Below are 14,748 nucleotides of genomic sequence, written 5' to 3' on the forward strand. Positions count from 1 at the left end.
GCCAGCATTTCTCATGGTCACCTACCAAGAACTAACAATGCCCCCATGCACTTGATGTATTTTCTGAGATAAATAGATGGAAACTGAAGGAATAAATAACCCATTTAGCTATTTTTCTAGTCCAGATGAGACCTTCAATGCAATGATGTTCCTATTACCCAGACATTGTTTCAAATACACTTTCCGTCAACATCAGCCAGGGCCAGTACAGCTAGGTAAGATCGCAATGACTTGTAACAACAGGAGACAAGGTTCTCAGTGACAACAGAGACTTAGGCCTGGAGAGGCTCCCACTGACCCCATCTTGGAAGTGACACTCCAAACAATATAAAAATATTATAATTACTGAACAAGGGTTCCCTGGCTGTGGTGACACTAAGACCCACTAAATGGTCACTTTAAATGGGTGAATTTGAGTGTATGTGAATTATGTGTCAAAAAAGCTATTACCCAAAAAGAAACAAATAAATCCATGAGTCTGCAGTAAAGATAAATAATAATTATTATTATAAAAGCTGAGGGTAAAAGAGGAAAACTTCTTCATAGATGAATGCCAATTAATAAAGTCAGAGGAAAAAGACAGTATTAGGAAAATCATCATTTTGCAATACCAATGTAACAAATGTTCCAAGCAAGAACTATCCACAGATGGTAAGACTATTAGGTGAAAGATTATTGGGGAACAGGAGAGTCACAGGGCCTCAAAATATTACCCCATGGAACACTTCACAACAAATACCTGAATCATCTGTGTATGGAAATCAGAGAACACCTATGCAAGCGATTAAACAGGGCATGGCCTGCCGCCAGCCGTACATGCCCTGTGTGTAGCGCCTGTACGAAAGCAGTCAAACTAAAGTAACCCAAGTCTAATCTACATGTGTGGCTCCATAGCTGAGGGCCATGAAGAGGCATATTCAGTGTGAAATCTTCCACCGTCTGAGGAGATGCTGCTTCCTTCATTAGTGAGACCCCTGTCACTGCAGACACTGTTTAAATTCAGTGTCTGCAAGGGTGGAGAAAGCCCTCAGCCAACAACAGGTAAATCAACAGACAACCCACACACTGGGTAACTGTCACAGGGTCTGTCATTCAAACAAGGCATACCACATGCAATGGAGAAAGAAATGGCAGGGCAGAAGGGAGTGAGGGGATGAGGAAGGAGGAAAATATAAAACAGCTAAATGCACTTATTTGTAAGGCTAAGAGACATACCCCTGTGCGGAGGAGCACAGAGCACAGCACACCCCTCTCCCACCCTAACAATCCACTAGAGATGAGAGTGGGCGGCAGAGGGGCGGGGCCACTGCTCATCAAACCTGCTCAATCCTTACACAGACTTCTTTGACAAAACTGTAAGATTTTCAGAGTTACCCTTTAAATTTAATTTGCCATTTTAAGATTATTTTTAATTATTTCACACAATGCCCAAACCTGACCTCCCTTTCTTAAAGCTTTTAAAAATAAATTATTATTTTACTGTTTGTATACCAGTAGTTTGCCTGCCATGAGTGTTTATGAGCCACATGCCCTAGAACTGGAGTTAGCAGAGTCAGCCTGGGTCCTCTGGAAGAGCAGCCAGCCCACTGAGTTCCCCTCTAGCCCCTCCTGCCCACTGAGTCCCCCTCTAGCCCCACTGCTTTTTTCTTGTGTTTTTGAAATAACTTATAGATTTTTAAAAGTCGCTAGGACGGGATAGAGTCCACACATATTCCGCCTCTGGCTCTAGAATAGTCACTGAAAGCAGTCACCAGTGGGCTGAAAAAGTAGCCCCAGGGTGAAGCAGGCACCTGCCATGGCTGCAGGCTTTTTCCTATGGAAACCAACAGTGCTCAGTGCTGCAAACTGAGGCCAGGACACACCTGAACTTCACAGGTCCCCTTACACATCTGCCGCCTGTTCCAGGCCCCAGAGCCACCTCCCAGCAGCCTCTAGAGGCCCCGGCTCCTGGCTCAGGCAGGCTTCCATCGTGACTTTCCTTCGCCCTGACAAGTTCACGCACCCACCTGTTCGGGCCTGCAGGATGTTTCCTCCTGATCACACTGAAATCAGGGGCATTTTTCCTTGGGTTGGGTTGGGAGACTGAGACAAGGGACTGAGTATGAAGACAGCCTGCTCTAGATAAGGAGGGAACCTCTTCATTTGCTTTGGTTTTGTTTGTTTTTGTTGTTATTTGTGTTGTGTTGTTTTTAAGTGCTTCATGTATCCAAAGCCGGCTTCAAACTGGAAAGAGATGCAAAGATGACCTTGGACTCCTCGTCATACTGTGTCTGCCACCAGGTGGGTACTACAGACATACTACTACACCCAATTTTATGCAGTAATGGGGATCAAATACCAGCTCTATGTTAGGCAAGCACTCTACCAACCGAAACTGTCTTTAAATTAAATAATAAATAAAATAAATATATTCTGAGTATGTAAGTAGCAAAGATGAAAAACATTTGCATTCTCTAAATCACTTTTATTGATGCCAGGTGAACACGACCAAGCTTCCAGTCCAGGTCTCCCCTGCCTGTTGAGATTTCTGGCTTCAGCATTTAAAACACAGGCCTTGAGCACCCTCTAGTGTCTCATTACATACCAGAGGCTTCAGATCAAGTTCGGTAATAAAAAGCAGCGTTTCCAAGGAGAGAATACCTTTTTCTCACTGGTTTCTTCTTTTTCACCATTACATAATGTTACTTGGCTATGTCCCAAAGCCATCTCAAGGACTGAGCATCAACTTTCCCACCTAGTGCATACGCTGATACCCAGAGAGGGAAAGAAGATGGGTGTCCAAGAAGTCTAATGAAGATTATAGGAAAAGATGCAGAAGGAAGCATTAATGCCTAATTTTTACCTTTTTAGAAGTTCAAAATTTGCACTCTAGGGATGGCGCCTGGGTCCCCAACACTCATCAAATAATATTTAAAAAAGTGATAATCAGGGCATGGCCACATGCTCGCCTATAATCCCATTGTGACGGGACAGAGATAGGAGAGTCAGCGGAGCTCGCTGGCTGCCAGCCTATCACAGACCCTGCCTCAAGAGGGTGGGGCAAAGAGCGACAGAACTCAGCATCTTCCTCTGGCCTCCATGCACAGGCATGAGCATGTGCCCTGATGCCCACACACAGACACGCATCCTCCACATACTCACAGAAGCACATGTCCACACAGCAAGCTGTGATTTGTATTCTACTTCCTAGATCTTCATCCAAACCTTGCACATCTGCTGCCATTTTCCTAGCTACTGAAAATGAGCAGTCAATGGGCTTGTCTGTGAGGTGTGAGCAAGAGGCATCCTGTGAAAGAAAGGCACCCCTGGCGGTTCACACACACAACCTCAAGCTCCAGTCCCACCACTTCTTAGCTCTACTGAATTTTACAAACTTCAGCTCACTGATCTGAAAAAAAGGCTAATATTTTATAGTTTCAAGATTTAAAAATATATTAACTACATGCTCATAATCCATTTCAAACTGTAACTTTTCTTTATATGAGCCCATGCTAGTCTGAGCCAGACTGCCAAGCTTCACAGATAAAAATCTTCAAGATCCTTCAAATAACCTTCAGCCTTGAACTGCTTATAAAATTTCTGTATGTTATTTCAAATTTAATTTTCTTAAAGCATAAACATAGTTTCTCTCTTAATCCTTCTAAAAAGATGGAGCTTTTCTGACAGTAAAATTATATAGTAATAGGACTTAAGATTTTCAATCTCTGGTGTTTAATGGACACACACACACACACACACATACACACACACATATATGATGAAGGATCATCTTCATGAAACAATAGGTTGTTTACTCTGTATGTAATTTTAGAAAGTAGTTCATTCATATGTTTATATACATATATACATGTGTTCATATACACACACACACACACACACACACAAACATATATATATATATATTGTTCCACAGGTGGAAGGGAGACATATCACCATTATACCCCACATATAGAGTTTTTCCAACAGGAAAATTACACAATAACAGGACGTAAGATTTCAACCTACAGTGTTCAATGGTAACATACATATAATGGTATGTGTGTTTGTGTGTGTGTGTGTGTGTGTGTGTGTGTGTGTGTGTGTATCACTTCCACTGGAACAACTTAAACTAGAAATGATAAAAATTAAGATAAAGGTACTTGTAGAAGACATAAAAATATAGCAACTGACTCCACTGGATGGATATTAGAAGAGTTGGTTGGTGGAAAATTATGAAATATGCCATAGAAATATGTGAAGGCTCCATAGTTCTTACTGTACTCTGTTTATTGTGCCTATGTGTCTGTGTGCACACTTGAGTGCCATGTGCATGTGTGGAGGTCAGAGGAAGGCTTATGGGAGTCAGTTCTCTCTTCCCACCATGAGGTCCTAGGGATCAAGCTCAAGGTGCCAGGTCTTTATTAGCTAAGCCATCTGGCAGACATTTTTGAAACTTCACAGTGAAAACAAAATTCATCCAAAGAGTAAGAAAAGTAGCTATCAGCTGCTTCTATAGACAAACCTAATCACACATACAATCAAGGGCTGACGTTACTTTTCTACAGTAAATTCATCTTACTAAACTGTTCTGCTTAAAACTGTTTGTGATGAGAAGATAAAAATCATAGGCTAAGGTCCAAGCTCAAGGACAGTGACGTCAAGATCTCGCAGTACAGGATTAACTGAATGAACTGTCCCCCATTCTTCACAGATCTCTACAGTAGTGATAATAATGCAAATGCAATTAAGTGACTCATCTTATAAAGCTCTGTGATTAAGGAGAAATTTTATTTTTCATTTGTTTAACATTCCCATTAATAAGAATGTCTTAGTGCACATATGCTGACTGAGAAAGCAATGGACAAAATCCAAGGACAAATGGGGATTTCCCTTTCTTTTCCCATGAAGCCAACATTATGGAATTTAAACAGATGTTCTATTTGGTCATAGTTAATAAAATGAATTCGGGAGGATTAAAATCAGGCTCAGTGTGTTTGCACTCAATTGTAACTGAAGGACAACATGGCATTAAAAGTTTGGAAAGGCTGCTGGCCACTGATAATCACATGATGCATAACAGTGAGAAAGAGCCTCCAGCACTCCTACTCCAACAAAGCCACACTTACAAAAATATTTTTTTCTAAGGGTTAAGAAAGTGGAAGTCTTGGGAAAGTATGCCCAAGTTGGAATTTCACTGCCTAGCACTTGTGCAGATCATAGCATCCGGAGCGCATGGCTGTTCCCAGCCCCAGTGAGAAACGCCTCGCCCTTCAGAGATGAACCTGGTGTCTGGTAGCATGGGAACAAAACAGAGGAAAGGACCTGGAATGAGGGATGTTTCCAGACAGCCCGCTGTAGGAGGTTCTGAGCTAGAGAAGCAGCACACAAAGAGCAGAGAAAAGGCGTCGCTTGGAAAGAGATGCAGACTAGAAAAGCAAACTCTCTGGAAACGAGGAGGAGAAACCAAGGACAAGCAAAGAGGCAAACCAAAGAAACAATTTTAAAGACACATGCTGGAACGCATAGCTACAAAGGAAACCTCCCTTACAGACAGTACAATGTACAACCAAGAAAGGAAGAAGCAGTGGACAGACCTAAGGACAGACAGCAGGAAAGTTCCAGCAGCAGTAGCTGCTTCATATCAGTGTCCACAAGAGGACATTGAAGTGCCAGGCTTATTCAAAGTCTCTGGGCTGGGCAGAGGATGCCCCTCAGTGGTCAAGAGCCTGCTTGCCCACCAGGGCCTGGGAACTATCCTAGCAAAGCAAGAGGCTTTCTTTAAATAGGTCATTGTGCTGGTTAATGCTCTTTCAACAGGGATAGGAACTCGGGCAAACCTGTGAGGCATTTTCTTGATAATTGATGCAGGAGGGCCCAGCTCTCTGTGAATGGTACCACCCAATGGCTATTTAAGAAAGCAGGCTAAGCAAGCCATGGGAATAAGCCAGTAAGCAGTGCGCCTTCTTCATGGGTTCTGCTCCTGTTCCTGCTTGAGTGAGTGACTTCCCTCAGTGATGGACTGACATGGAAATGTAAACCAAATAACCCTTTCCTCCCCGAGTCGCTCTTGGTCAGAATGTTATATCATGGCAATAGAAAGCAAACTAAGATGGTGCTCTTATTTGGGGGGAAGCAAACTTTTACAGTAAATTAACAACAAACATTTTTAAATCACAAATTTTCCCAACCTATTTAGATTGATTCTGAAAGTTCAACCATTAGAGTAACTATACCCACATTCTACTTACAATAATAAAGCTCCTCTCTCCCAGATATCTGGATGAAGCATCTTGCCCCTTGGCTGAGCAACAGCAGTACTTGGGCCCCTCTTTTGAACACCTACTACCATGAACCACGGTCACACATTCGAATGCTGACAGTCAAGTAGCTTCCAGAGGCAAAAACTTAACCTCGAGTCAATTTTAAGTCTGGGTATCAAGGTAGGCTGCATTACTGTAACAACTTTCCAAACTACCTAAGATTTCAGTAGACCCATGTATGCAGCGCTCCCAGCCAAGCAGGGGAAACTGGGAAACATTGCTTGCCAACTGCAATTAGCTATTTGGGGGCAGAGTGGTACCTGACAGGTAGGTATCTTTTACTGTTAAAGCCTTTTGGTTTTCTTTAAGACAGGATCTTGCTATCCCTCACACAGGTTTTTCCTAGTCATCCCCCTGCCTTCAACTTTAAAGACTCTTGATAACCAAGAATATAAGAAATTTAGCTTATGTCTTTTGAGTTCATATTAAGGAGGAGGCATGACAAAAAGATTTACATAAATTCCCTGGGTTAATTCTCCAAAAAATGGTGGATAATTCAAATAATCTGATAAACAAAAGAGTTCTAACACACGTTAATACATTCAGCATAACTCAAAGTCAAAACCCAGATGACATTATTTTCAGCTTACAGACAGCTAGCACCACTAGAAAGCCAAAAAACAGGGACATTTCCATTCTCAACAATATAGACCAGAACTTCCATGAACTACAACTTTGTATCATTTGTCAAAATTACACATTTATTCCTTTAGCCAAATTGTTCTATGTCTAGACATATAACCTACAAACCTGGACCATGTATGAGAGGACATATAAATGGAATTTCACATTGGTGCAAAACTATAATGGCCGCCAACAGGGGCTGGCTGACTACATAAAGGTTCATTTGTACAATCAGGCACTTGCAAACACCATTACCATGAAACAGAGTTCAGAGGATCAAGTGAATGGCTGTAGAAGGCAATCAAGAGACTGTAACAACATGAAGAACTTGGGGGAGACACCAAATGAGGGCAGATGCAGAATCAGAAAGAAGATGTGATGCATGACAAACCCACAGGCATCAAGGAGGCATGCTTGCTGCCAGCCAGGACAATGAGAGTGACCCAGAGTCTGCAAAGTGACCATGTCTCCTCTGGAGTGAGCTAGTCAATGACCTTTGAACCTCAATTTGGGCCTCAAATTTATAGAATAGGCTGTACATTTGGCTTGCTTGGAAGTAGGGAGGTGAGAGAGATATCCTTATGTAACTCCAGACTATTGAGTGAACCCCTATACAAGAAGCCAGGAGTCACCCTTTTGTTTTTCTTGTTTTTGTTTTTCAATACAGGGTTTCTCTGTGCAGCCTTGACTGCCCTGGAACTCACTCTGTAGACCTCAGAGATCCACCCACCTCTGCATTGAGAGGGCTGGGATTAAAGATGTGCCTTGACATGCACAGTTGACTCACTCATTATCAAGATGGAAATTTCTATCACTAACACAGCACCAACAGCATCATCCTTTCACATCTGAGCAGCAAGAGCCACAAATTGGAACTTTCTCCTCTACAGCTCAAGGACACAAAGTCAGGCTCTTTCTGGGGCATCCATGTCTTTTCCTCCAGCCTTCTAGCAAACATGCAGCTGAGCTGAGAGGTTCCATTTATCCTCCTTGCAAGTGCCCCACCTCATCAGTACTCTCTGAAAGGATCCTCCCTTGGCTTGAGATTCATCTGGCACACACACACACACACACACACACACACACACACACACACACACTTTGTTCTTTGTCTTTGTTCAGGCCATTCTATCTGCTTGTATCTTTGACTACTTCTAATTGGGAAGCCTCCAAGAATTATGGCTCATTTTGTGCATATCTGGTGGGCACCTGTGTGTTCTTCATGTGTGTGCAAGTATGTGCATGTGGAGGTGAAAGATCAACATCAGATGTATTCCTCAATCACTTTCTACCTTGTTTTTTTTTTTTTTTTTTTTAACACGATCACCAAATCTGGAACTCTCATTTCAGCTATGCTGGGTTACCATCTGACTACCTCACCTTCTCCAACCCTGAGATTACAGGCAAATGCCAACACAGCTCTCTTTTTATGTGAGTTGTGAGAGATAAAAACTCAGGTCCTCATGCTTGTGTGGCAGGTACTTGACCACCTGAGCCACCTCTCCTCAGCCCTGAGGCTTGCTTCTAAGTGACAGATGCTGAGAGGCGCCCCATGTGGGCTCAGGTACATCACCTTAGCAGTCTTTAACTACATGACAAAGAACACTCCCCATGTGCTTCCCCATGTGTAAAATACTGAGTAGATTTGTAGATCAGCTGAATTTACTCCAAGTTCTTTTGAAACATAGCTTTGCTCTGCTGTCTTTCCCTACCCAAGTCCTTCTGTGTCACATTCAACAGTGTGAGTCAGGTTTGCACAGAACTTTTAGGCCAGTGGGTCTGAAATCATCTTGAATATGCTCACAGCATCTTACTACAATGACCTCAAGGCACCAAGGTACTCAATCATAGCTAATATGGTCAAGTATATGAGGAAGATGAGAAGAGAAAAGGTGAGGTAAACAGTCCAATGTGTTCACCTTGATTAGACTCAATGTAAAATTCACAGAAACTGAACCAGTTCAGATGTGCAAGAGGAAGCACATGCAACATCTACAAACACCAAGCACAGCACAATGCGCGATACTGCTGAGAAGGCCCAGAGAACACGCATCGTGCTTATAATGCAGGGACCCAAACTTCAATCCCCTCCCAAAGGCCAGTGAGAAGACTATTTTAAAGAAAAGAATCACACTGCACACATTTCCTTGTGGTTCTCTCTAAAGCTCCTGTGTATTTCTTATTGAAACAATCAAATGGCTCCAGACAAAAAGATTTGATATGACTGTCAAGATAATGTAAGGCTCAAAACTGCTCATAATGCAAAACTGTTGCTTAAAGCAGACATATCGCTTCTGATTTGTCTCACTTGGAAGAGAAGCTACATTTCATTCAGCAGCAATTCCTCTCTCCTTCCAGCCGAGAACGTACACAGAGTAATACACCCCAACTGGGATCAGCTCTGAAGGCACCTTTATGAGCATGCATAATGCACAAGACCTCAATTAAATTGCCAACAAAGTATTGCCATTTTGAGTAAACAAAGTCATCTCAGTAAGGTCACCCAATTCGCAAGGATTGTAGCCAAAAAAATTAATTACTAGCACAACATATGTCAAAACAAATTTTTGCAAGGATGGAACAACAGTTGTGAGCATGTATTTTGTCTTTGTATGAGATACTACACTCTCCAGAATGGAAATATATTCATTTATTCAGCCCATTTCAGAAAAATCAAACACGTTGATTACTTTCCTCCACTTTTTCCTGTATCCAGGTGTAAGATGGGCAAATTACAGGCACCAGGAGTCAGAAAGGGCAGAAGGAGACTCACAGCAGTGACACTTCACAGACAGTAGCAGTACAGGCAGAACATTCAGTCTGCCAGAAAGGGAGCTGCCAGTCTGTACTACAGGTTGTCAGTGAAAACCAAAGCTTTAGGCACACCACACACTGGTCGGTACATCCCAAGGAGGCCTGAAAGCCACAGGAAGTGCAAAACAAGAGCCTTCAAACAATTTCAATATTCTATTAGTGGCCCCATTATTTATACTACAAATATTTTTACAAGTTAAAATGTTTTGGTCCCAGGATAACAGGAAAAGGAGGAAACACCGTAAGTTCTTCCCTCTGTTACAGAAAACTGTGTCCTGGACCAAAACTGCTTCTTAAACTTCACTGTATAAAAATCCAAACAGCCTCCCCTGTGGGAGGCAAAGATTAAAGCATGCTGTCTACATTAGTGAGGTCATTACTGAGGGCCAAGTCTCCCTCTCCCACTCCACCCCACTCCAAAACCCCAGTATAGCATGTTAGCTAGAATGCACAAGATGAAAGCACCAGGTTTCTCTCTAGATGAGTCCTTCAGCCCACTGCACTTCCTATCGGGGGACTGAAAGCTGCCTCCTTGTGGTGGGCTTCGGAAGCCTGTGTCTTTGGAGTGCTTCTTGCATAATCGACCTTGCCATGAACTTGTTCTCAGGCACCTGAGTTCTTCCTTACTATGTCAGCTACGAGACACTTAGCTGGAATGACAGTGACACCAGCCCTTTCAGCAAACCATCACAAGCACTCCTCTAGACGGAACAACCACCGCGCATCTCAACAGCTTCTGGATGATGCTGCTCTCCTTTCAACCTCTTTAAAGATTGATTTATTTATGTATATAAGTGCTCCATCTTCCTGGTCATCTTCAAAAGAGGACAGGGCATCAGATCACATTACAGATGGTTCTGGACCACCATTTGGTTACTGCGATTTGAACTCAGGACCTCTGAAAGAATAACCAGTACTCTAAACCACTGAGCCAGCCCCTCTTTTTGATTTCTTAAGCCAGTTTCTCCAATATATTTCTGATATTTTAGAAATGAAATATGGGTTCACCAATCAACAGCCATCGTTGTTTGGGACTTGGGGAGTAGTAAGTGGGTTACCTCTCTTAAAACTGTGCTTTTATAACCTCGGTACAGTCCTTGGATGCCCTGAAACAAACAAAAGCCAAGTGATTAAAAAAGTGGAACAACAAAGATTTGTGAAGAACATTCTAGAAAGAGATTTACATACTCGAAAATTTGAGTTCTAAGACATTCACTAGCCACTATCTTCTTGAGTTAAACATTCAAAAGTGGCTTAAACTACATAAGCCCAAGTTCATGATATCTCTAATAATGAAACAAGCTGCATAGTATAACTAATAGCATTTTTGTCTTTTGAAAAATATTTACATTTATATAAATATATATATGTATGTATGTATATATATATATATATATATATATATATATATATATATATATATATCCAAAATCCAGTACATAAAATATTCATTATCCTTTAATGTAAAAAAAGACAGACTTTAGAAATTTGCCAATAACCTCTCAGTAAAGTGTATATTGCTGATAATCCTAGCATTATATGCTTAAGCACACATGTAGTCCAATAAGCAGCCAATAGGAATGACTTTTCTCCTACAATTGATAACAGACAAGAAAGATGTGGGATATGGTGGCACACACCTGTCATCTCTGCACTTGAGAGGATGAGGAAAATGGGAGCCACATAGGAAGCCCCCACCTCTAAAGCAAAAGCAAAAAATATTTTTTTTAAAGCTAAACTAAGATTGACTCACATTAGTTAAGAAGAAAAAGAAGAGAGTCACTGTGTGGTGGCCTCTCAGGAGCCCAGGCAGCAAGCCTTAGTAACCCCAGTTGAAGGCCAACCTGAAGCAACACAATGAGGTTTTGACTCCAACATGAAAGCAAAACAGAACAGAGGCTTCTAGTAGCCATGCATCTAGGTAAGGCAGATCCGACCACAGCCAGCACCGATCAGAAAGAGAAGGGGCATTTACTTATTGTTTGTTTGAGGCAGGGTCAGGCTATCTATCCATCGTCCATTATCCGTCCACTCATCTGTTTGTAGCAGAGTCTGACTATGTAGTCTTGGTTGACCTGGAACTCACTATGGAGATCAGGCTGACACCAAACATACAAGGTTTTATGCCTCTGGCTCCAGAGCACTGGGATAAAAGGCATGTACCTCCACACCCAGGAAGCAACGACAACTTTATATAAGATTATGATGTTCTGGTAATGATAATCAGCCCATTATTATACTTTTATATCAAATATTGCCTCTTTCCTATGTGCCCTCAAATTTTGAGAAGAGTATCTCATCTTAGTTCCCTCACGTGATTAGTTGGTCTGATTCTGACCCTAAGACAAATTACACTCGGCATGCAACAGTGGCACTTAATACATGGCTGCTTCAAAATCTGGGCAAAACAATGAAAATAATTAAAAAACAAAAGGAAACATAATCCCAGCAAAAAAGCTATTGTATTTGAACATTAAACCCACCCTAAAGTCCCCCTGAGACTCATGTAATGAGCCCTTGGTGTTCTACTGAGAAGCCATCTCCCTCAGCAGAGGAAAAAGAGAGGGGACCTAAAGGCAGCCTTACCTCTTCACTTAAAATAGTAGAAAAAATCTGCAAGGTCTTTGAAGAAGCAGACACCTGTGCCCTCTGCTTAACCACTTCAGAAGGAACGCGAATCAAACAGGCAACCTAAAATATACAAATTTAATTATATCTGGAAAGGAAGTAGCTGTTGTAAAAATTGACATCTTTTCATAAGCAAAACTATTAGGGCAAACATCATCTCAGGTTTAATGCAAGGTGTCAAAAAGTCTTTTGTTAACCTAAAATTCTTGAACCTTTGGGGACATACTGTCATCAGTGCCAAAGCCCTGCTCTGAACAAGTTCTACTCACTAACTGACACCGTGTTCCACACAACCTTCAGCGGCAGGAAGAAAATTCAACTCTATGACTCTTCAACTCCTAGGACAGTATGTCACAATTGACTTCTCATCCTTGTTTGACCAAAGAATAAACCACAACAGCCTTTGTTTGCTTGACTGGAAGCACACCAGGAGAAAGAAGGCTGACTGTAAGCTGGTACTCCTGCCTACCACACACCAGATTCTGCCAAATCTCAAGCAAGCCTGGCACCTAGGCCTTCCCACCACACAACTGAGAAGTCAACCCCCCGGCACGCTGGAACCCAGTCCCGCCATTCCCAGACACTGGTCCTGACTAGCCATACTCAAACCTAGCTAAGTCAACAAATAATTCCTAAATTGCCTTCTATAAAGTGAAGGGGAATTAACACTGTAAAGGCTGTTTGTTGGTCGGCGTACCGGGCACTATCTGCGGGATCTGTGGGGCTCTGGCTCGAAAAGTGGCAGAGGAATTGTGGCTCTCCCAGGGGGAACCAGAGCAAAGTGGGTACCAGGTCTCTTCCATGGTCCCATCGGTCACTGCTGCCCCAGAGTTGATGGCAAGTGGCAGGCATAGAAAGCAGTTAGGAGCCAAAATCAGGGCCACCAAACAGGAAGTGGCTACAGTTAGCTGGAGCAGCTTCCAGCTACAAAAGGTTCGGGAGAGAATTCTCTTCTCTTAGGGTGTTATAGCGAGATAAAGCAGGCACACTGGGATGGTCTTTGGTAAAATAACTCATGCACTTTATTCCTGTGGACAGGACTTATAAACATTTTGTGTTGGGTGGGGGACTAGAGACAGATGCTTTCTATTGGCTTGGTCAGGGACACTAGGGATGCCTTATCAGCATGTGGAAGGACTTCAGGTGCTGCCCTTACATAACTGACTGTCACAGACCTCTCAATGGGGTGTCCTGGTCATGTGTTCCAGGGCAGGAACCTGGTCAGTAGTTGATTTAAACATCTACCATTCTCAATTATGAGAACTGCTGGGGTTTCTGAATCCACTCGACCTTATCAGGTTTTCTGACTGGTGGCATGACTCCTGCCCTCTTTCAGAAATAGAAGACTAAGTAGTTGTTCAAACCAGAAGGTAGGAGTGGAGAAAGACACAGGGAGGAAGACATAAAAAAAAATCATTAAACTACTTAAAGGGAAGGCTTATGCTTAAACCTCAACACAGCAGCAATGCAGATTGGCAAATGCTTTCTGCATCTTGGGTTGGTGTGCAATGTTTTGCTTATGCACAAGGACAATGAATTCCAACCTTCAGAATATGAATATATGTTCACATGTAAAGGATGGCAAGACATGCAGATGATCTTTTTTCAGTGACATAGATAGCCAGGCCTGGTAGCACAGGTCTATAATCTCAGCTTCTGGGGTGGCTAGAAAAGGAGGATCTAAAGTTCAAGGCCTCCTTGAACAACTTAACAAGACTGCATCAAAAGATTAAGAGAGCTGAGGACATAGGCCAATTGGCCCACCCAGCACATATGAGGCCTTAGGTTCAATCTCTATTACACAAAACTGATGCAAAACAGAAAGAAAACAACAATAGCAACAACAAACCTGTTCTCATTACGTAGCCCATGCTGGCCTTCAGCTCACCTCTTACCTCAGTGTCTGGCACACATGTAGTAACATGCTAGCCAAAGTTTCTTTTTCTTTAAATATACTTAAAATATAGTATTCTTATTCATTCTTTTGAGAATTTCATACATGTACACATTAAATATTTAAGACTTTTATGCATGTATACAAGGAAATAAGATTAGCTACCCCAAGACAATCCCATCCCAACCTCATCCTTCTGTCCTGCATATGAATATGCGTGTGTGTGTGTGTGTGTGTGTGTGTGTGTGTGTGTGTGTGTGTGTGACCTGTACGTCTAATTAGTGTTGTCATATGTGTATGGGTGTGAAGCTACCTCCTGGAGCATGGTCAACCTACTAGAGGCAGCCAGCAACTTGCTGAAGTTTCTTAGCTGGGGGTAGGGTGACTCTCCCCACTCCACGCTGGAATACTGATCTTGTGTAGGTCTTGCGCAGGCACCCACAGCTGCTGTGAGTCATGGGTACAGTGGTCTTGCCAAGTCTAAAAGAT

At 42.4% G+C, this 14,748-nt stretch overlaps 1 protein-coding gene across 2 annotated transcripts in view; it reads right to left on the reverse strand.

Annotated features, from left to right (window-relative positions):
* SLC25A26 (solute carrier family 25 member 26) overlaps nt 1–14,748 on the reverse strand; it is an 86,563-nt gene that overhangs the window by 46,981 nt on the left and 24,834 nt on the right. The window contains exons 4-5 of one of the 2 annotated variants that reach the window (XM_080914527.1): nt 12,324–12,428; nt 10,796–10,843 (exon numbers count right to left, since the gene is read on the reverse strand). The exons of the other annotated variant lie outside the window; for it this stretch is intronic. Coding sequence (XP_080770653.1) covers nt 10,796–10,843; nt 12,324–12,428 — 153 coding nt within the window. The remainder of the gene's footprint in view (nt 1–10,795; nt 10,844–12,323; nt 12,429–14,748) is intronic. 2 annotated transcript variants of the gene reach the window in all.

Source organism: Micromys minutus (genome assembly GCF_963924665.1).
Source record: "Micromys minutus genome assembly, chromosome: 3".
In the NCBI taxonomy this organism is placed as follows: Eukaryota; Metazoa; Chordata; class Mammalia; order Rodentia; family Muridae; genus Micromys; species Micromys minutus.